Source organism: Choloepus didactylus, chromosome 2, assembly GCF_015220235.1.
Source record: "Choloepus didactylus isolate mChoDid1 chromosome 2, mChoDid1.pri, whole genome shotgun sequence".
Classification (NCBI taxonomy): domain Eukaryota; kingdom Metazoa; phylum Chordata; class Mammalia; order Pilosa; family Megalonychidae; genus Choloepus; species Choloepus didactylus.
The window spans coordinates 246191700-246215059 of NC_051308.1; the positions used below are offsets into that span (position 1 = coordinate 246191700).

Below are 23360 nucleotides of genomic sequence, written 5' to 3' on the forward strand. Positions count from 1 at the left end.
GACTGGACCCACTACCCACCCACTTGCACACTAGCAACGAACATTGCTCTGACTGCCTTGGAATTTTTGTTCTAGGGATGCATTTTCCCACAGACAATGCCTTGTTCTCACCCTAAACTACACACGCACAAACTGGAACTCGCAGAGGCAGCGACCGAGAGCGTGGAGGGGGCAGGGAGAGAGAAAGGCACAAAACGAGCCGTCCTACCTTTCTGATGCAGCCCTCCTGTGACGACATTTCCGAGTCCATCAGGATTTGCTGCAAAACAATTTTGAAAGCGGTTGTTAGTTCCTGACAGAATGTTCTCAAGCTGCGGTGGGTTATAAACAGTGGGGGCAGAGCCAAACGTTCTCCGGGATAGCCAGGGCAAGGCCTCGCGCTTCCGCGTGGTAGGAAACACGGTGCCCACGCGTCACGGGCCCTTTGCCCAGTGGGGCCGGCCCTCCTTGCCGAGCACGGCGAGCCCCCTTCAGGCCCCGCACCTCCCCGGGACGCAGCTGGGCCGTCACGGCCGCCATCGCAGAGAAGGGGCCACTTTGGGCAGAGTAGAGAGCCGCGGAGGGGTCCAGGCCGCCTCTGTGAAAGCAGCTCCGTGGGGAGCAGGAGGACGCGTCAAGGCGTTTAATGGACTCTCCTCGTTGCCCCTGAATCCACCAGTAAATCCGGAAGCACGGGCTGAGAGACGACTTTCCCATGTTGTGTGCAGCCCTGGGTCGGGGGCTGGCAGGGTGGGGACCCGGTCCCTGCCCTCCCGGGGCTTCCAGTCCAGCTGAGGAGGTGGGGCTTGGACAGGCTGCGTCTGGCGGAGAGAGTGGGCAGGGGCAGGGGCCGCTGCAGCCTGGGTGGGCACGGCTGGCACTGGCAGAAGGGGCTCCGATGCCACCTCCCAGCTACGGCTCCTTGGGCAAATCTCGGGCGGCAGCACTTTAACCCTTTAGTGACATCCCTGATTTCCTACAGGAGGGGCCATCTCTCCCTGGTTTTTAGAGGCAGCTCCTCAAAGGAAGCCAGGCTCTGACAGGGAAGGCAGTGGCCTGGGGTACCCCGGGGGAGGGCTCCCCAGCAGCTGGGCAGTCCTGCCCCTCCCTCAGCCTGTCCCACCGACTTGGGAACGTCTGTGGACAGGGCCTAGGGTGGCAAGAGAAAGTGCCGGCTATTCCGGATCCTTCTGCCCTGAAATTGTCCACTTGGAGCCGAGCGTTTTGCTGGCTTCTGCTCTTAAAACCCTCCTCAGGGGTGGGTCCCTAAGTGCTTTATAAGCTGAGCAAACTGAACAATTAGCCACATAAATCAGATTTTTTCTTCTGGGTTGAAAGTGCTGTACATCGCATATAAATCGCATATAAATCATAATATTGTTTCCATAAGAATCAAAACCAAGATTGAAACTAATATTTAAAAGATAAAATCAGAAATGACATCAAAACCAGCAGTTCTATTGCCTCTCTCCCCCAAAGCACACGACTGCTCTTAGAGACTATAAGCGCCGCGTGGCGTGTCGGCCAGTGCCCACGCCGGCCTGGTGAGGGGACGGGGACGCGGCTTCCAAAGCCCCGGCCAACCCGCCTGAGCTCGGCCGTGAGGGCGGAAAGTCATGTCTTTAAACGCTGAGCATTCGGAGCAAGTTGGGATTTTGTTTCTTTTAATAGATTCTGAAAGTCTGGTTTGGAAAGTGGCTATAAGTGGAAAAAGAGAATGAGACAGAAAAGGACGGGCCCAGAAGGACACCCCAGGGATGTTTCTACAAGGGAACTGGCCAGGCCACGAGAGGACGGCAGCCTCAGATGCAGGGGGTGGGTCCAGCCGGCGGGCAGGGGTCCCCGTTTCTGCCCCTTGGCTGTCGGTTTTCACCCCCGGAGCAGAGCCGGGGTGGCTGGCTGGAGGAGCTGTGGGGGCACAAGGGAGGCACTGCCTGGCCCTCGGGAGGGCCCAGTGCTTCCCGTACCCACCTACGCCCGGGGCTGGGGGCCTGCTCCAGAGATCCTTTGTGGGGCTGGGGGCACAGCACTGTGCACTGTGGGGTCCCCTCAATGAGAGATGCCCCCATGACTTCTCCAAACTACTCGCCTGCCAGTGGGCGACCCTCACCCCAAGGAGAAATTTCTCAATTTTTTTGCAGGAGGCTCAGTATTTGGCAAGGCCCCAGGAGACAGAAGGGGAGCAGCCATCGCAAGGAGGTCCTTCTTGGGAAGTCGGCCTGACCCCTGCTCCGTCCAGGTTGTGATGAAGGCACAGATGGGCCACGCTGGACGAGGGAGCTGCCGCCTGGCACTCCGTTGGCACCTGCCCCTCGCGCTTCTCATGCTGTCTCCACCGAGGTGGTCAAAAGGAAGCCCCCACCCCGGGGTCGGCCGTGGGCAGGCCTGAGTGGCAAGGCCAGCTGGATGCTCAGTCCAGTGGTCCTGGGTCCTGAGGGGGTAAGACCAGGGAGGGGCACTCCCAGGACACGACCCTGCAGAGCCCCCCGAGTGAACGACAAACATGTCAAGACACGCCGGGGACTTCTTGGAGGAATGCCTGCCCGCTGGCGCCTTGGCTGCACAGGGCCCTGGCTCGCGTCTGCTCCCATGGCGGGCGGCAACCCACCCCCTGCATAAATGGCAATGCAGCCCCTCAACCGTCGGGGGGAGGCCTTTGGGGGGGCCACTTGGCCACAGCACCAGCGACCTGAGAGAGGCTTGGGGAGGGGCCTCCTAGGCGCCGGGGAGGGGGGCTGTGCCAGGTTCCCGGGCCCTCGCCTCTGGGCTCCGTTGACCCCTGCCCATCTGCTGCTGGCCCGTCTGCTGCTGGCTGCCTTTCCCCACGCTCTGGGGTGTAATTGAGCTTCCAGGGGGGCACGTGCATCACCCTGGGGTCCAGTGGCCCCAAGTCTGCAGAAGAGTAAAGTCACTGCCAAGGACCGGCGGCCCGGGGAGGCCCCGGCAGCCCAGCTTCTCCACGGGGCAGGTCTGTGGCTCGAGCTCTCCATCAGCCGCAAGTGGACGCGCCTGCACCCAGCTAGGGGCTCCTCCTTCCAGGCCTGGCACCTGCAGGGGGATGCTCGGGTGCCTTCTGGCTCTGATTTGGGGCAGCCCACCCCTTCCTCCCTCTGCCTCCCATGAACCCGCTCATCAGGAGCTGCAGCCGTGGTGGCTGCCGACGTGCAGGTTTTGAGGCTCCGTGGGCACTACCTTGGTCGTCTCCAAAGCTCCGGGTGTTTCCCGAGGCAAATCCTCCTGGGCAAAGAGAAGGACCAGGCAGGTGGCTGCTCATGGCCGCACAGCCACTGGGCAGGGGTGGGATTTAGTCTTCTTGGAAGATTCTGGAAGCTGCATCCTGGAAATGACGCCCCACACCAAGGGGTGGCTCTCAAGGATGCTGCATGGAAGCCGAGACCCGGCCCTGGGCTCGGGGAGGGTCCTGCAGCTCCCACTGAAAAGGAGAGGCAGCCAGGCCCGGGTCCCCAGGACCCGCGACAGGGCGGGCACCCCTCTCCAAGGAGCTGGGAGGAGGTTCTTGGACGGCTCGGGCCATGCTGCAGCCGCTGCTGGGTCCCCGCGGTGTGGAAGTGGGACGGGTTCTGTGGGCCAGTGGCCGGGGGTGCAGCTCCCTGAAGACCCGGCTCCTGTGCTGCGCCGTCCACCCACTTCCCCGTCCCCTGCACCGGCCACGCCTGACCCATGAGCAAACCTTGGCTGAAACTTGTCAGAGGACTCCTTCCTCGGCAGGGCAGCCACACAGCCCCCCGCTCGGCTTTTGGCCGCCCCTCGGCTCTGCTGGCCCCTGTCCAGGCCCGGCCATGCCCGGCAGCCCGTGGGCAGGGGGCGGCCAGTGCCATGTCCTGTGTTGGCCGGGTGGAGCCTCCCAGTCAACGCATCGCCGGGCCACAGTGAGGCCCTTCTCGCCCTTTCCAGAAGGGTCCGGCAAGTTCCGCACGGAGGCTCAGTGACAGCTCTTACTCCTGGGAGGTGTCCAGATGGACATCACAATGCTGCTCGCGACTCGCCAGGCAGGACAGACAGACGGAGCCGTGGGGGGACTCGCCCTCTTGCCTTGCTCCTTTTCCTTTGGGTGTTTGAGCCGCTCCGAGTGTCGCCGAAACCAGAGACTGGGGAGAGCCAGTGTAGGTGTTTGTCACCCGTTGTCCCGAGACACAGATGGGGTGGGGGACATGAAGTGCGACCCATGCCCTCCGTGCCCCCCTCCAAAAGAAGCACGCACCAGGGACTTTTTTTTAAGTTAAAAAATATTTATGTATTTATGTATTTATTCTAAACTTTTTACAGTGACTTTGAGGAAGGGGCGTCCTCTTGCTTGGGGGGCTTTGAGCCGCCTTCCTGTCGCCCTGGGTCCCGTGGCCGCCTTGGCAGGTGTGCATGTCACTGACTCTGCCTCTTCACCCACCGCCGACCTCGGATGGAAAAAACTGCCGGCCACGCGCCCGCTGGAGTCCTTCAGCCTCACGCTCCCCCGGCCAAAGCTGCTGCTCTGCTGAAAACCCTCTTTATTTTGCTAGCTTAGCCCCTCGGCACACGCGCCGCTGGCTCGTCAGCCGTTGGCAGCGGCCTTCGAGGCTCCGAGCCCCATCTCCGCACCCTGGCAGAAGTACTAGGTGTGTTTGGATTGAGAGTTTTAGCCAAAAAAATAGAGGTTTGACCTCCAACATTTAGCTTCTCTCTCGGGCATCAGTGCCAGGATTTAGCTAAGTGGAGTTGGTCAAAACATCTTTTTTGACTCTCAAAATAATTACCCTCTGTTCTCAAAAAAATCAGCAAAGAGTCGACACACACGCATCTCATAAGCTCACAGCTCCAGGGTCCTGGCACGCCTTCCCGAGGGGCCCCCACTTTCCGGGTGACACGAATGGATCCCAGAAGGTTTTTCTCTCTCTAGAGTAAACTGTGATGGAAGTATCAGAGAACCCACCCCAGGGGGAGGCCAGCCCGTGCCCGGCCTCGAGGCAGGTCTGGAAACCGAGGGCGCAGGAGTGGGCCTGACATAGAGCCCCTGCGGGTCGGCTGAGACCGGGAGGCTGGGCCCTGCCGTGACCCCCGCCCCGTGCCCTGGAGCCTCCTGGGTCTGCCCGGGCTCTGAAGCCGCCGCCGGGGCCGGCACGTGCGCGTCGAGTCGCGTGCCTGTTGAGAGCTGGTTCCGAGAGCCTCTCCCCAGGGGACCCCACTGTGGACTGGGTGTGGGGGGCGCAGGGTGCCCTGCATGGGCCGTGCAGGTTTGCCATGATGGGGAGGGCCGGGGACACCCCGGCCCCAAGCCTCACTCTGGACACCTCTGGGAGCCCCTGTGGGCTCCGGGGACTCAGGGTTTTACTGGGCAGGGGAGTCGCGACAGCAGCTGGTAACCCCGTGGTCAGCCGCTTTGACATCCACGCATCCTGCACTTTCAGGAGCATCCTACCTCCAACTAGACAGGCCCCGGAGGTCGGGCCAACGTGCCAAGAGTGGACCTCACCGAACCGCTATTTTCCAAACTCATTCTTGGAAAGGGGTGCCCCCCCAGCGCCCCTCCCTCCTTGCATGCTGGCATTTTCAAAGAACAATCTCAGCCTTTAATTCCTCTCCAGATCAAAGCCCTGCAATTGCCGCCTGTTTCCCTGGCATCAACACTGCACTGCGGTGGAAGTGAGGACGCGGTGACGGCACAACAGCAGCCGGTGACATGCGGGGGAGCCCCACTGCCCAGGGCCATCGGGCACCTTGGACGGCCCCACAGGAGGCTGGTAGACAGGGGATGAGGCTTGCGCTGCAGGAAGATGGTGCAGGTCAGGGCACCGCTAAGCGGTGGAGCGGCCCTCGGCGCTGCCCGTCCTGGTTCCGGCTGTGGCCAGGCAGGAGGCCGGTGGGTGGACGCCGCAGCCACCAGGAGCCCGGTGCCCACGCTTCACGCAGCCTCACGCCCGGCCCGGCCAGTCCTCTCCCGGCAGCAGGCACCCTCAGTGTCTGCTCCAGCCCCGTCGGCCGGGGCCGCGCCGGGTGGGGTCCGCTGGCGGTGCAGACAGGAACCATGGAGGGCAGTTAGTCACCGGCCGACCCGGCCCGGCTCCCGGAGCAAGCCTCTGTGGTGTTGACACAAACTCTTGAGCTCTCAACCGGGAGTGGGTGGATATTTATTTATTTTTTGCATTAAAAAAAAAATCAGCTTGACCCTGTTGGAGCTACAGAGACAATTTTTTAAAAGGCCCTTGGACCCTGTTTTGAGCTTTTATGCCTAAACAGATACTTCTCAGTTCTTTGCGAGGGGATCTAGCCAATGAATGGAGGCTCTCTCTGGACTCCTAAAGGAAATATTTACACAGGCGGCACGGTGGGAGAAGGGACCCCAGCTCCTCCAGAGGACCCTTCCCCAAAGCCCACACTGGCTCCCCCCATGTGTGTAGTCCTCATCCCACATCTCCTCCACGGCCACCCTCGGTCCCCGGCCCCCTCCTCCCCACCCCTGGCTGTTGCCCCATCCTCCACGGCGGACCCTCAGCCAGGAGGGTGCTCTCGGATCCCTGCAGAGAATCCCCCAGATGGGCAACGTGTGGAGAGAGCAGGATGGACAGCAAAACCCTATTCTCTGTGCCAAGCACGGGCCGTGCGGCCTCGGGGTCCAGGGCATGGACAGCGAGCTGGCCCCCGTGCCCCAGGCCGGCTTTCCTTGATGTCTCCCCACACGGGAATGAAGCTTCAGCTCCTGGGTGTCCCTCCGGACCTACCTTCCGCTTTGCTCTGGCCGCCGGCCCAAACTGCGCCTGGACAGTTTTCTCCACACGCGGCTCTGCCCTGCCCCGTGGGCCCGGCCAGCCTGGCCTTGCACAAACCTGAATCTGGGCACGGTTCACCCGCTTTCAGATGTTCCAAGAACAATCTGTCCGCTGGCAGCTCTCCGTGTGCAGGATGCACGAACCTTTGCCTGGACGCCGTGTCAGGAGGGGAGGCTGGCCTCGCACCCGTCTGCTCTTTCACAGAATGAATGAATGAATGAGTGAATGAGTGAATGGATGACCCCCAGGCCTCTTCTCCTCAGGGCTCAGGGTCTGAGCTCTTTCCCAGGTCCCCTGAGGCCAAGCTTTCTGCTTCCCTTTGTCTCTTCGTTTCACAAGCAGCCATTGAGTGCCTTCTGTATACACCACCCGGGGACAGTGACTGGAAACTTGGGAAAAGGACGGACAGGGCCTTTATTCCAGTAGGAGCAACTCCGGAGCCGGACAACAGACGGAGCCCCCCCCGCCTCAACTCAACATAAACATGAAGAACTGGAGGGCACCAGAGATCCGCGCTGCCAGTGACTAAATGAAGCCAGATGAGCCCTGGCTCCTTCTGGAGAGGGGGGTCCCAGGCCGGGCAGTGCTGGGGGTGAGTGGGCAGAGGTGTTGGGGATGGGGGCACAGCGAGGGGGCAGGCAGGGAGCCAGCAGGCCCAGAAAACAGTCGAGGCCAGGGCCTGGGCTTGCAAGGCCTCGGGGTCTCCTCGGGGGGCCTCTCGGCAGGCCGGGCTGAGGGTGGCGAGTGGCCCTGACGCGGTGGCTGGTGGGTGGAGGGTGGGCGTGGAGCAGAGGCAGGCGGCAGGGCGACCATCACCGCTAGGGAGTGGTCCAGCCTTCCGGGCGGCTGAGCCGGACCTGCCTGGGGAGAGGAGCTGGGGCCACTGCACGGCCGGCCGTGAGACGAGGGTGGCTGGGCACCTGCTGGGCCTCCTTGGCATGGCTGCCTCGGGAGCGTCACCCGCGAGGAGGGGCTCATTGGCGAGGCCGGCGAGATGGAGGCAAGATTCAGCCCCACTGACCCCCAGGCAGCCCTCTGCAAGGATGGAGGCCTGGGGGCCCGGGGGCAGCTGAGGGCAGAGCAGCTCCTCCCAGGGAAGGCGGGAAGCGGCGGTACCAGGGCACCCGGGCAGCCAACGGAGCCAGAACCCCACAGCGACGGTGCAGCTCCCTTAGGAAGGACCCAGAGACACCCCAGAGACACCCTGGCCCCAGGGCTCCCTTCTCACTGCAGACCACCCTGTCGGCCCAGGCTATGCTCCTTAGCTGACCTTGGTGTAAATGTGGGGGGCAGAGAGGCTCCCCCCGAGCAGATGGCAGCTGGAGGGACAGAGGCCCCTCGGAGCCCTCGGTGGGGGGCTGCCCACCTCCCGTCCCACCCACCCCCAGCCTGTCCAGGCGCGAAGCAGGCAGGGATGACCATGACCATGACTGGCCATCTGCATCCAACTCAACGGGGACGTGGACAGAGGGGGCCGGGGCTGGCGCCTTCCCTGGGGGTGCAGTCACCTGTGGGGGGGGGGGGCTGCAGGGACCCCTGCTGTTTCTGCCCTCCACCCCCTGCCCTAAGCCATCCCTCTCAGGAGAGGAAAGGGCACTGGTCGCCCCCCATCCCCTCCATCCCAGCCTTCCGGAATGTACCGAGACAGAGGGGGCCCCTGCCAGGATGCACTTGGCAGCCCCAGATCTCGGGGTCCCCTTTTGGAATGGGGTGCCTCTCCAGGGCTCTGTGTTGGGTGAGCTGCGGCCACCCCGGGATCCCCCCCTCCTCCGAGGAGCAGAGAGCACGCGTGTGGGGTAGCGGGGGCAGCCGTGCTGGCGGAGTGTCCATCAGCCATGGGGGGCAGGCCCCGTCCCGGCGGAGCTGCACGCCCAGCCCTGCACCCAGCCTCCCTCGGTGGACGGCTTCCTCCTCCTGCTTCCGGAAGATTGATGTTCCCGGAGGAAGTGGGTGTAAATCATGCAAGTGTGGGTGACGGCAGCGCCTCCAATCAATGACTCGTGACAAGCCATAACTCCCAGCTTGGCAAAGTGAAGCTTGAGGAAGCCCAGGTGCTTCTCGGTATCCAGCCGCAGGACTGGACGTGGGAGCCCCGGGATTGAGGGGAGAGATCTGCAAGGCTGTTGCTGCCTCAGTCTGCGCCCCGAGCTTCCCTTGGAGGGTTTGGGTTCGAGAGGAGAGAAGCCCCAGGCCAGGAGCCGGGCCGTGGCCTTGGGGGGCCCAGACCTGCCGACTCGGGGGCACCTGCCCTGGCTGAGCCTTCCGGGGGCCGAAAGGAAACCCCACATTGCCCTCTGCCAGAAACGGGGTATTGATGGAGGGTGCTGGGTAGCCAGTGACTCTGGGTGAGACGGCCGGCTGCGAAGCCCCCACCCCTTCCTGCTTCCTTTGCTTCTCCGTGACCACTCGCTGGGGCCCCTCGCAGCCCTGGGGAACGGGGCTCCCTCCAAAGCCCTCTGCGCCCCCCTCCTGGACCATATGCCTTCCGGGGCCCCCGAGCCGGCACGGCAGGGGGCCCCGGGCAGCGCCGCCCAGGAACACACACGAGTCAGGAAATTGCTCCAGCAGGTGCTTCCAGGTGCACCCCACGGCCCTGTCCTCCGAGAAGGAAGGTGGACGGAAACTGCCGGGCCTCCAGCAGCTCACGGCCAGCGTGTCCAGTCGGGGGGCGGCGACCCCGTCTGAGGGCTCAGGCCCTGTGCCCTGGGGCAGTTCTCTGTGGTCACTGCAGGGCCAGCAGCTGGGCCACCCTGGGGGACACTCCGGGCATCACTGAGGGGCCCTGCAGGACCCTGGGCTGTGGGGGGCAGGCGCTGCACCCTGTCTCTGGCACCAAGGTCTGAAGGCAGCTGATGGCGGGATCTGAGCAGCTCCGGGCAGGGGCCAGCTCCCCGTGGACGGAGGCAGGGAACCGACCCTCTCGCTGCCCGGCACCACCTTGGGTTTAGCACCGAGAGCCCCCATCCCAGGAAACCCCTCGTTGGGCCACCCTCCTGGAGGGGAGAACTTGAGGCCACCCCAGGGCAGGCCCCGCAGACGGCAGGGTGTGTTTCGGGCGGAGTCTCTGAGGAGCCCACAGAGCAGCCACTCGCCTTGGCTCTGAGCTCCTCTTTCCTCCGAAAGGACAGAACGTGACCCAGGGACCCCTGACCCATCTAGCAAACCCTTGCAGGGGAGCCAGTGAGCAGGGACGGCAGACTGTCCAGAGAAGCGAAGGGGGAGCCTCCCGAGCACACATCCGCCAGGCACACGTCCGCCTGTCCGGCCAGCCTCCGGGGAGTGGGCTTTCCCTGTGATCTTGACACTCGCTGCGTCTTACGGATGCCCCGACGTTCTGAGAGGCGAGCTCCCAACAGCAGGGGACGCGGCTCGTTCTTTGGGGACGCCTCGGCTTCCATGCTCTGTTCACTCCCACATCTGCTTATACAACACCGGGCTCAGCCCCCTCACCACCTGAGGTCTGCGGCGTCCGTCCTCGGACCCCCGCAGGCCATTCCCCGGCTTCTGGAAACCTTGCCTGTCCCTCGTGCATGGTGATGAGGCCATGACACCCAGTGCCCTACTTGGGCCGTGAGCACGGGAGGGAAACCAAGGGAGAAGAGCCGGCCGAGGAGCCTGCCCCACAGGGGGGATGTGACTCACATGGCCAATTATGGGCTCTCAAGCACATTCGTCTCTTATTCTCAACCCCTTCCAGTCACAGAACTGATCTTGACCCCGTCAGAGCGCCCTCTGACCTGACCCCGTGCACCGATGGCTCATCAAATGATCCTCAGTGACCCCAAGTGCCCGAGAAGGCACAGAGATCCCACAGAAGCCACTCGGCCACACACAAGCCGGAGAATCCGGGACCCTGAAGCTCACCGCCCGGCTCCTCTGGGGCTGAGTCTTCCTGGCTGGAGCCCCGATGGCCAGCATCGTCACCCCAGGCTGCAGAACAGAGATGGGTTTTGGCTTTTGCTTGCTAGGGGACCGGGGAACAGGGTCGGCCCCAGGGGCAAGGCCCTTCCCTGACCACATTCTGTCCCCGTCCAGTTCTCAAGCACGAACCGGTCTGTTGTTCTCTTCACTCAGCCAGCGTTTGGGCCCCACAAATGCACCGGCCATGAAATGGGAAGGACCGCGGCCTCCCTTCCTGATGGTGGTGATAGGCAAGCCAGGGCTGGGGCGCCCCGTAAGGGCACGGCCGCATTGCCTGGTTCCACCCTACAGCGACCCCGCCGATCCCTGAGAAGGCCGGGGCTCCAACAGGCTGACGCGCTCGCCGCCGCCACACAGCCGGGCGTGCAGGGTCCCTGGGCCTCCCCGGAACAGTTCAATTTGGGGGAGCACTAGGAGGGGGCGCTCAGCCTGGGGGCAGGCAAGTGCGAAGATGAGAAAGGAGCTGGGCCCAGCTCCCACGGGGGATGTTTCCAATCTGTGGGGAGGGGGAGGCATGGGGTCCCGAGAGGAGGGCTGTGGGGTCTCGCAGCTGCCGTGCTAACTCGAGACCACCCTGCGTGGGGGCGGTGGGAGGCAGGGAGCCGCCAAACAATCCTGCACGCTCTCCTAATGGGACCCAAATTACAGGCACAGCTGTGCCGAGGAATTCCGAGCTGATCCGCTGTGAAAAATGGCAGCTCAGAAGCCTGCATCAGCTGCACCTCCGCCACCACGGCCCTGAGCCTCCTGGGCCGGATTTGCTCTTGGGGGGCAGATGGAACCAGCCAGGCTTGGCCCACTCCTTCACAGCCCCTGCTTTGCAAGCGAACCCCCCGGGTTCCCCCTTTGCATCTCCAGGCAGGGCTGAGCTCAGCGGCAGGGGCACTGAGGACACTGCGGAGAGAATCCCACAGGAATTCTGGCCTTTCCGGGACGTGGGCAGACTGCGGGGGATGCCACGGGGGCCACCTGAGCTTCGGTAGCTCTGGGCGAGGCCAGAGTGTGCGGAGGACCCCAGTACGGACGCGGCTCTGCCTGCTCTGAGCCCCGCAACGTGTCCCAGCACCCGCCCTCCCTCCGCCGGCCGGGCACCTCGGCTCGCTCACCCGCCACCTGGCTGCAAACGCCTGGGAGGACGGGCAGGAGGCTGACGACGACCCAGCGGGGAAAAAGATGCAGAAGACAACGGGCCCAGCCAGTTTCCCAGAAGTCATGACGGCACTGGGACAAGCCCCTCTTGTGGGGACAAACCTCCAGCGGGGGCGAGAGGAGGCAGGCAGAACCTCCTCCGGTCTCGGGACAGCCGAAGGCCGCCTGTTTTGGGATGTCTGCGAGCCGAGTGAGGGTTTCTCGTTAAACAGCTGAAAGACAAACAAAATGGGAAACGCAGTGGAGACCGTGTGTGGGCCACCAAGCCTGAATTATCTACAATCGGGCCTTTTCCAGAAGGCACGGCCTATCCCTGCCCACGGCACACGCATGGGGGCTCCAAGGGGGACGGAGTAAGGAGATTTCCGGTCCCTGGGGGGTCGTCCAGCTGTGTGCCAGAGACCCACAGGCTCGTCGAGCGCCCCAGGCGGGCAGGGCAGGGACACGGGCTCCAGGGCAGTTTGCGCCCTCTGCCAACGCAGGAGACGCGCCGCGAGGCCCAGGCTTCAGTGGCCTCCGTCTGAGGTGCCGTCACCCCAGGAACCGTCTGGAAGCCGCCTAGCCCAGCCCACGCAGGTGCAGAGGAGGGCAGCCGGCGAGACGCGCAGTGGGGTTCCCAAGAACACCCGATCCCCCAGACAGCTGCAGGCCCGGCCACACCGGGTGCCCCACGGAGGTGACAGTCCCAGCTTCAGCCTCCCCTGAGGAAGAGACGGTGTGAAATTAGAAGCAGTTTGCAACCGCTCTGCTCTCTTTTCCCCCGTTGGTTTCCCAACAAGGAGAAGCTCTCAAAGCGGTCACGAAGGGAGTCTCCAAATGCTCAAGGGAACACCTGCCTCCAGACGCATCCCTGAGACCCTTCTGGGGCAGCCCGGCAGCCAGGCCGGAGCTGACTGAGCTTCTGACCCAGGGTCTATGGACCACGGAGGCCACCGAGCTCTCCCTGACCTCCAGTGCCAGCCCAGGGGGCTCATCCTGGGAGTCCGGGGCCATGGCATCACGGGCAAAGCCCCTGCCAGGCCCCGGCAGGTCTCAGGAAGCAAAGGCCATTCTAACCTGAGCCCTCATCACCGCCTTCTGGGGAGCACGTTGAGAAGTTATCAACAAAGGCAGGTCGGTCGGACGAGACCCCCAGAGGTGCCCGTGGGAGGCCTTAGGGCCGGGCGGCCTCTGCCCAAAACATCCCCTCAGGATTTCACTTCCCGACCGCGCTGCAGTGATCCGGGAATCCCAGACGGCTGCGGGGAGACACCCGCCTGGGGTCGCAGGGACAATGCCGGAAGTGCATGGAAATACGTTAATGCATTCGAGACCCCAGTGGCACCCACTTCCCCGCTTCTGCACACGGGGTGTGATTTCGTTCCACTTTTCCTTGCTTCCCACATGAGGGAGCAGGGCCCTCATGCCCTGCTCTGCGAGCCGACCTCAGGTAGCAACTGCTCTCTCCACAGCAGCCCAAATCCCTGCAAGACGTGCCCCCCATGCACCGGGATAAATGCAGAAACCTGCTGCTCCCCGCCTCTTTGTGTCCTGAAGGATAAACGAAAGTGCTTTTCCGTCCCCCCTGATTTTCCTGCAGCTGCCAGGAGTAAGAACGGATGGCCTCAAGGAGCGACTTACTCTCCAGGCCGGCAAGGTGGCTGGATGGAAACCCGTTTCCATGGCCACTCTGACCCCGCGGTGCAGGACGCGTCCCCCGCGGCCTGGAAGCCCTGATGGAGAGGGCGGGATGTGGCGCTTTGATGCTCGGAGTGGCTGTCAGTTTAACATGACAAGGTCACCGTCTGTCTGCAGGATGGACGCAGAGAAATGACCCCCATTAGCACTGGAGGAAGCTGGGGCTGAGCAAGGCCGTCCTCTCGCAGGGCAATCTCAAGAAGGGGCAGGGGGCTCCCCAGGAGGGGCTGCAGCTTGTGTGCATCACGAGCCGCCTCTGGGCATCTCCCTGGCAGCATCTGGGCAGGCTGTGGCCGTGGAGCTTTCTGGAATTATACCCCACACGTGTGTGGGCAAAGGTGGTCTCCTGGATGCATGGGCTGGGTCAGGAGGGGGAAGGGGCTTCTCTCTACCAGGGTGCCAGGCCCCCTGCTCACCCGCCGCCCCACGTGCTGTGGGAGCACTTATCACGGTTCCCCGAGACCGGCTAAACTGGCTGTCAAGACGGGCACTGCGGCACATGCCACAGCATTCAAACCAGGAAGAAAGAATCAGAGAAAAACTCTTGGATTTTTGAGACCCTCTTCTCAGTGCTGGAGAGCAGTGTTTCGGCAGCGTGGCTTATTTTCTCTTCTCCCAAAGACTGAAAAAAAAGCTGAAGCCCTCCTGCGTGTGGTCGCTGCAGGGGTCCCAGGGTGTGCCCAGGGAGCAACGGGCAGCAAGGGAGAAACCGACCAGGGGACCCCAACTTGGCAGTGTCCCCGGAGAGCTGGTGTGGAGGAGGGTATAAAGCGCAGGCGTGCGGGACAAAGGAAAAGAGACAGAAGGTCTGAGAAGCAGAAAGAGGTGGACTGTGCTGCCTGCTGGGATGGGCAACTGGGTGAGGACGCCCCGAGTTTGTTAGGGACAAAGTGACCCCGAGGCCTGTGGGGGCCGCTCCTTGGCCTGCAAGTCCATCGCCAGGGCCAGCTGTGGCTTCTAAGCTGCTGGGGCGAGACGACAGCCCCCTTTCTGCAGCCTGCTGGCCCATCCCGAGTTCCTCTCTTAGCCTGGGAGCGAAAATGCTCGGTGCCTTTCTAGGCTCTCTCTCCAGGAGGGAGACGCATGGGGCCAGGGTCTCCCTGGGACCCCTTCAGAAGGGGGTGGTCCCCGCGGGGGATCCAGAGCTGCCACATCTCAGGGAGAGCCCCAGACGGGCAACTCTTGCTTGTCTTGAAGACCCCATTTTTCCCCAGTGAAAAACATTTACTTAGACAAAATGGCAAAACCTGGGAAACACCAGGGAAGCCACATCTCTACACAGAGGCTTGGAGGAGGAATGGACTTGGCCACGCAGTGACCACGCCATCAGTGCGTGGAAGCGATGGGGTGGGTGGCCCAGGGTGTGGAGCCCACCGCTGGCCAGCACGTGTCCCCAGACTGCTCACCCAGGGGAGCCAGGCCCGCTCGGGGGTACACCGGCCCCCGCACAGGAGCTCCCCACAGCGGAGTTGCTAGAGAATCGGAGGCACCGGGGAGCGGGAGCCAGCCGCTGGGCACCGATCCCTGCGTTCCCCTAGCTGGTCCCAGAGCAGGGCCTGGAGTTTCAGGTCTGCCTTTGGGCCCGTGGCCTCCACTTCCTTTCGGCCTGACCATTAGGGGATGTCCCGCAGCCGGCTGTGATCGCGGCTTGTAACTCAGCCACCTCCGAGCACCTCTGCCCGGCAGCTCTGGGCTGGAGAGGCACCGCAATCTTTTTACGCAATTTTCCAGCTCAGTTGGCTGAGGCCCGCGAAGGTCAAGGAGCGTGCCCGGGGTCGCCGAGCGAAACAGCACAACTCTCGCCTCACGACAAGGACGAAGGATGCCGGACACCGGCCCCTGCTCCTGGTCACGTCACCAAAGTCTCTTTCATGTATAACAGAAACAACCGGGCTTTAGTTTTCTTTAGTGTCTAAATTCCCCGAGCAGCCACCGGGGCTCCCAAAGGCCTGCAGGCTGGGGGTGAGGTCAGAAGGCCCCCCAAGGGGGAAGAGGAGCTTGGGGTGCTGCCGGCTCCCGGGAAGGGGTTAACGTGTAACGGACGCCCCGAGAGGGGCCGGGGATGAGCGCAACCTGACATGCGTGTCCGCACGCGTGGCAGCTGCCGACTCCCCATTGCGGCAGTCATTAGCCTATTATTAAACTTATGAATTGCCTCTTTCCCACCACATCACCAATCCTTTAAGTGCTTTATTAGCTGACATTAACCAATCCAATTAGCCAAAGACACTGTATTTGTGTAATTAGTGATCTGGAGCTTTGTTCTGTCTTGGCCTTAAAGAGAAAAGGCGTTGAGTGTTGATTAAAGCACCGGGCCGTACAATTAGGAGAAGTGCCGGAACATTCTGGCTCCCCGGCCGTCCGCGCTGGAGCACAAGGCAGCCTGCAGAGGCACCTGGCCCAGCGGAGCCCGCAGCGAGCCTTTCCGCGTCAGGAGCGGAAGCTCTTATTTTTATTACATGTCTGGAGGTGGTGCGGTGAGAAAGCTTTTTCTTAAACCCTCCAAGCCCAATTCTGCAGAAAATCTCAAAATTCGACTTGGGATACTGATCATGGATTTTTTTCCTAATCCAATGCCAAAAGGAATGTTGTGGGGAAACACATCTCAGCAGCCTTTGGTGGACGGCATTTCTGTTTATCCACTTCCGCAGGGGCTGTTGGGGTTCGCAGACACCAGGATGGCCGTAGGGGGCCGGGCGCCCTGGATGAGGGGCCAGCGAGCAGCTGTGGAGGCCTCCCCGAGGCAGGTGTGTCCACTGCACACCCGGGTAAACCGCAGCTCCCGGGTCCTGTCCCTGTGCCTGGAGAAGGGCAGGGAGTGCGTTGGGAATGGCACCTCGCCGTTGCCAGGTTCCAAATTCCCCTTGGAGGCTCCAGATGGCATTGGTTTGTAAAATGGTGGTGCAAACATGGTGAACCCAACCACCTGCCCCAGCTTTTCCAGGTAAAATCACCAGCTCCTGCTGTACCTGGGGCGGCCACAGCCGAGGGGACTCACGCCCGGGGGTCCCCAGCACCTCAAGCCCCCGCCACCCCCTAGTTTTGAACAGGGAGGAAGGTGATGGGTTTTCAGGCATCTCATCAAAGGGCCCTGGGATGCCACCTCCCTGCGGGCGCATCGGGGGCAGGGGGCCAGTTGCCCGCCATGGTCCTGGCTCACACCCCTGCTCCAGAGTCCTTGCCGTCACCCCCGGGCGCAGAGGAAACAACCCACCGAGTGGGCATCTTGCTCCTGGAGACACACGGCCAGGCACCGCCAGCGCCCGGGGCCAGCGTCCCACCCGGGCCCCACACCTGCCCCCTTGTCGCCGCCCCCCGGGGCCTTCACGGGACCTCATGCTTCTGGGGCAGCGCTGGGTTTCCTGCGGGCAGCCAGGTGTTTGGGGAGCGAGCAGACACGACTGACTCCATGCCAGTGCCTGCTGTAGCCTGGGCCTTTTTCCGGCTCCTCCTGTCAGGATTCTCATTGGTTTTTTTCCATTCCACACCAAAATAAAGTTAGCATTTCTTAGTCACAGAGCTGCAGCTCTTATCTGATTTTCTTTGCTTTTACTTTCCTGTGTGCGCAAATGCACACACACATGGAGGAGCACACACACTCAGGCACACACACATATGCACACACTCAGTAACACATGCACGTGTGACACACACTGACACATGCACACATACACACATGCACATGCCAAGGCACGCTGACACAGCCAGATGTGCACATGCTGACACACACTGACATACACACATAGACACGTGTGCACACTGATACGCACTGACAGTCACGTGTGTACGCACCACCACACACCGACATACACAGATGTGTGTACACTGATATGCACTGACAGAGTCACGTGTGTACACATCACCACACACTGACACACACACATAGACACGTGTACACACTGATATGCACTGACACAGTCACGTGTGTACACACCACCACACACTGACACACACACATAGACACGTGTACACACTGATATGCACTGACACAGAGTCACGTGTGTACACACCACCACACACGGACACACACACACAGACACGTGAACATTCTGACACACTCATAGACACATGTGTGCACACACATTTAGACGTGTACACACGCTGACACACACAGACACGTGCACACGCTGACACACACCGACACGTGCACATGTGTGTAGTGTGTCCTCTTAGTCTGCGGCCACTCTGTGAGGCTGGCGGTGGCAGCTGCAGCTCCCCACCGACTGGCCCGTGCATCGGGGACGCCTGGGAGGAGCCCACGGGGCACTGGTGGGAGGGGGCAGAGGAGGGGACGTGGGTGCAAACATCTCAGGAACCTTTTCAAAATATTTGGGTTTGTCGGGCTCCCAAACCGCCGTTTGCCAGGCCCTCTTTCCGCTAGTGTTTGAGCCCGCGGGTATTTTAAAGGAAATGAAATCCGTGTGTTTCTGATTTATTTATACTTAACTCATCAAAATGCTGCTTTAAAGAGCTATTTCGTGTCCAAAATGCCCTTTATGCCTTTCTCCTTCCAAACTGAAAGCCGTATTTTGCCAAGCGTATATGACCTTAAACTCCAAAATGCTGCTCAAGGTTCTTTCAAAGATCAATTTCATAAAGTCCAAACAGACCCGCGCCGTAATCAAGGGCACCCTCCGCCCCACCCCGGGAGGAGGCTGGGCCGGGCGACCCTCTGCCCTCCCTCCGCGGGGTTTTTCTCTTTGGCTCCCACCCAGGCAGGAAGTCCCCCCACTTCCCCACAACCCAGACACCCCGAGATGCGGCGACGGGCGCAGAGGAGCAGCTTGTCTGGAGACACACAGGCACCCCCAGGGCTGGGCCCCTCTGCCCCTCCCGGAGCCTGGGCAGCTCAGGGTCACCTTGGGCCCGCCGTGGGGTCTGAGCGCCAGCCTCCCCCTGCCCCTGCGGTGCCCACGGCGCCCTTTGTCCCAAATACCAGCCCGGCTCATCTACCCCCCGCCCCGCGCGGCTGCCTAATGCAGGTGACCAGGTGAGACACACAATTCAAATGCAAGTTGAAGGCAGCTCAGGCCGGGAGAGCGTTTTCTCCACGGGCAGAGGGGGAAGAAAGCAGCCGCCGCGGCCCCAGCGTGTGCGGGGGGCGGGGGAGCCCCACACCGTCCGGCCGCTCCCCAGAGCCGCCAGCCCGGCCTCAGCGGCAGAAACAAATGGGCTGTTGGCAACACTATCGCCTGACCTATAACACCCGGACTCGAGCTCCATGCTTTTGGGTGTGATATTTATTTCAGGCCGATTTCATGCCATGGAGTTCAATTATGGATTTGATTGCTTTTTTTGGTGCATGATATAAAATCCTCTATCCCTGCAGAATTTAATTGTGTTCCCTGGCAGATTTGGTATTCATCACCTCCGTGCCGTCCCCGGCCCCAAAGATAAACCATCTGAGGGGCCATAAATGTCCAACTCTGATTATTGATGCTTTCAGGGAAATTGATTATCTATTTGAGGACGGGAGCGGGCTGACGTATTGCTGCCTTTTAGCTGACACAATAGCCTCTCCAAAAGACAAATCCCTTGATGTGTGAGATGGATTTTCTATTATATTTAAAATTCTCAAAAGTGATACCCGTTTATCTTTACATTTGAGAAGGGAGGAAAAGCCTCTGATGGAATTAGGAATCTAGATTCGCTTTCATCCGTTCGTGGTATTTAAAGTTGAGGAAACCAATGAGCTGAGAAGCCGACGGCTCATCCCCGTTCCTCGGCTCCGGACGCACGTCCCGCAGCGCCGTGGCACGGCCGGGAGAGCCGGGTGCCGCTTCCGGGCCCCTGGAGCCCACGTGACGTCCTGCACCAGGTCTGGGATTTGTGGAGAACTTTGGACCCTGCGGTTGAGATAGTCATATGTGGTCTGATATTCAAATTGGCAGTGTGTTTTCTGCCGCTTATCGGAAGAAAAGCAAGCTGCACGTGAGCTTAACCGGATCCAAAGAGAAAAAGCATCCAGGTCCAGGCCCCAAAGTCTCTCTCCCTACGTCACAATTTAAAAGAATTTTGTGCGCAGACAGGAAGTGCGGCGTCAGCACACCTGGCCGGGGGGCCGCGCCCCTCGACAGAGCTGGGGAAGGGGCCGCGGAGCCCCTGAGCGGCCGGGACAAACGATGAACTTCGGCTCATCGGCGACGCTTCTATTCGTCAAAGATAACAGGCACTATAAACTCCAGCAACGTTTGCTCCTGGGAAAATCGATAGCAGCCCAGAATCCACGGCGCCCTGTTTAGGGTTGGCCCAGGTGGCGCGCGCCTTGTGACCGGCTGCTGGTAGCAAGAGGCCTTCTTTGGGAGCGGAGCTGGTCGGAAGGGGGGCACCCCAGCTTCCGAGGTCTCCGTGGCTGAGCCGAGCACCTCAAAGCAGATGACGGGGGGTCCTGGTGCAAGCTCTCCCATCACCTGTGGGTGCAAAGTGCCTAAACTTTGGGCTCAGAGTCACCCCCCGGGGATGGCAGAGGAGTCCGTGGGCACCGGGCATCGCTCGGGACCCCTGGGGCCTCGGCCCTGGTGTGCGTCAGAAGCACCGGGAGGCTTTTCAAAATCTCCACGGGCTGGGGTGGGGCCGGGCGCTGGGCTCTGTGGAACCTCCCGGGGTCTGACGTGCAGGACAGAGCGCAGCCCCGGCTCAGGTGGGCGCTGTGAGAGAGGCCTGTGCAGCCGGCTTAGAGCCTGAAGCTGCGGGACAGGAAAGGCCCAGGAAGGACAGGCCGAGAGCCCCCACCCTCAGGCAGGCCCTGGGGGAAAGAGGGGGCCCACGGCCTCCTGGTCTGAGCTCAGGACGCCCCCGGGCTGACGGCCTGGACGTGTGCACGGGCAGGGACTCCTGGGCAGGGCCGCGGGCTGGGCAGTGGGTCTCCCCCACCTGTGGGGACTTGGGCCTCAGTCCTCAGCTCCTCCCCCCGGGAGGCCACCGGCCCCTGGAGGGCGACTTGCCTGCATTTTTAAAACTTTACATTTCATTGTAGAGATTCTGAAAATACTGTCAAAAGAAAACAATTCACCTCCTAATCGGAGAAAAAATATTAAGCGTTGATGCATTTTTCCCCACGTGTGCGCACGCCCGTGTATAACCCTCTGTCTCTGCTGCCCAGCCCCGCCCTGCGTCTTCCCTGCACCGAGTGCACCGCGAGCTCCTAAACTCAGCCCCCGTCTTCTGGAACAGTCCGCAGTGATTCCGGGTACAGTGATGCTGGCCGGAAGCGGCCGGGCTCCGAGTACAGGCCGGAGTGCAGCCGGCCCCAGGCCGGGAGGACACCAGCCCACTTGCTGTCGGGGCCGGTGGCCGCAGCACCCAGGAGGCTACTGGGTGTGGGAAGCCGCTGGGGACGGCGGGAGGACGGTGGTCGCCAGGACCAGGAAACAGATGGCCGAGGGTGCCGTAGTGGAGCCCCAGCTCTGCCTCCCGGGAAGTCAGGGTGTCCCTCTCGTGCCCACGTGTGCAGGATCCCGGCTGCGGCAGGAGCTCCCCTGCACTGGCCGCCCGGAGGAGAGAGTGGGCTTCCCGAAGGCGGCCCTGCCACCAGCTGCGTGTGCCTGCGTGCTCACCATCCGCCCACCCCCCACAGACGCCGGGTCCACACACCCCGAGCCCAGCTGGACCGGGGCCCTGCAGTTGGGAGGGATGGAGGACAAGGAGGGGGGCCGGCGGAGGGGTCGAGGGCAGCAGGGCTCCAGGCTGTGGCCTCAGAAGCCTCCACGCTGAGGGCAGCCTCAGCGGCCTGAGCTTGTGCCCCATCTCCCCGTGAAGGGGCTGCTCTGTCCTACGGGTGCCTGCCAGGCTGGGCATTGCCACATGGGGGTACGGTCCTTGAGCGCCTGAGGTGGGGCCCTTCGTGGAGACAAACCTGCCCCCACGGGCCGTTGGAACTGGGCAGCAGCCATATTTCTAGCAGGGAGCCCCCCAGTGCTGTGTGACAGCCCTCCTGGGGTGTCCTCTATGAGTGTTGCCTCTGGGGGGGGGGGGTGCCCGGAAAGTGGCCTTGGAGGTCCACTCGCCCAGTCTGCTAGGGACCCAATGGGCAGGAGAATGTCCTGGTTTTAGCACCAAAGTCCCACATTGTGGAGCCCCTTGGCCCCGGCAAACCAGGGCAGTTGGCCATCCCCCCAAACAGGAAACTGCTGCCTGGTGGGGTGCTCATTGCTCTCCCGGCCTCCTAAGAGAGGTCTGTCACGGCACCTGTCTGTCCTTCCATCTGCACACACCGCCCTTCAAGGAGTGAGAGACGCAACTGCCCCCAGGACACGCTCCTGGGGACCCCGAGGGGGAGCCACTCAATCCCTCTGGCCCGGGATCCCCGGGTCTGGCCAGTGCCTGCCCGGCTCTCCGAGGGCCCCCGGCCTCCCTGGGCTCCACCTCCCACCACCAGGCCCATCAGCACCCACGGGTGCACCTCCAGGAGAAGCCAGAAGGATGCTGAGGCTCGGGGGCTAATGCGTGTACAAGACCCTTCCCCACTCGCCACCTCCCTCACACTTAGACACGCACTCATGAGCACACACACACAAACATGCTCATATCACACCCACACACCCACACCCACTACTCACAGGCACTCACACCCACCTGCACACTCCCACACAACCCACTCCCACGCACGCCAACACTCACACACATCCACACGCCCACTTGGCAGCAGCAGAGCAGCCCCTGGGACACACGTGTGGGACCCAGGCGCGGACTCCCTGAGGACAGGGTCCTGGTGAGACCCACTGGGGCCTCGGGGGCAGGGCGATTTGGAAACAGCCGTTTCTCTCCAGGCAAGGGTGGGCTGGGCCTCTCAGCAGGTGCCAGGATTAGCTGGGGTGTCACTTTGGCCGGTGGTTCTTCCTCTCGGGTTTCCAGGTGGCCGGAGGGCTCCCCCGACCCGACCGGGCAGGGCTGTCTGCGGATGGACAGGACTCACGGGGCCCGGGGAACGGACGGACTCACGGGAGGGAGGGGTGGGTGCTGGCCTGGAGCCTGGCTCTCTCGGGGACGTGCCTGATGGGAGCTGAGGTCCAGCCCATGGTGGGGTCAGGCCTTAGGGATGCATCTGCGTCCAGCCTTCCTCTCCACCTGCACCCGCCACCACTGCAGGCGCCCCCCGAGTCTGGGAACTGAGGAGCGGCCAGTCAATTCCACAAGGGCCCCTTCACTGTGCTCTAACCCCAGTGGCCTTTCCTGTCGGGTTTCCTCGGCTAACAGTGAGCACCGGGAGGGGCAAGGCCTGGAGCTGCAGCCCCGGGATGGGAGTGAGTTCTTGGAGTGACAGCCATGCGTGCGGGTCCACAGCGGGCATGTGTGCACATGTGAGCACGTGTGTGTGTGTTCACATGCATATATATGCATGTGTGTGCTTTCTGATGCATGTGTGCAACATGGGTGTGCGTGCATGTGTGTGCATGTGCACATTTGTGTGTGGACACATGCGTGTGTGCAATGCACATTTGCAAGGGTTGTGCACATGTGTTCCCATGCATATGTGTGCCTGCGTGTGCTTGTGATGCATGCGTGCAACGTGGGTGTGAGTGCAAGTGTGTGTGTGTGCACATATGTGTCCATGTGTCCCAGGCAGCTCTGGGGCAGGCAGGAAGGAGTCAGCGGGGACATGGCTGGACGCAAGGTGCCTGTTGGGCCTTTGCTCCCTGTTATCGTCCAGTCAGGCCTGGACTTTTCCATCATGGAGGGCTGGGCAGTAGCTCTATTTTCACTGAAGAAACTACTGAAGGATGGGGTCACTCTGGACAAAGGGCCCCCAAACATGGCAGGCTGCAGGCATCTCCTCACTGGCAGAGCAACGGCACATCCAGGCAGCACTTGGCATCGTGCGGAGGAGAGTCCCACACACATTCCACTGTCTGCTCGCCTCCATCGTGCTGTTGG

The 23360-nt window shown here is 62.0% G+C and overlaps 1 protein-coding gene across 6 annotated transcripts in view; it reads right to left on the reverse strand.

The window, feature by feature from the left end:
• PRDM16 (PR/SET domain 16) overlaps nt 1-23360 on the reverse strand; it is a 346584-nt gene that overhangs the window by 181248 nt on the left and 141976 nt on the right. For all 6 annotated transcript variants that reach the window (XM_037828713.1, XM_037828715.1, XM_037828711.1 and 3 more), the window contains exon 3: nt 209-259. In XM_037828713.1, the coding sequence (XP_037684641.1) occupies nt 209-259 (51 nt within the window). The remainder of the gene's footprint in view (nt 1-208; nt 260-23360) is intronic.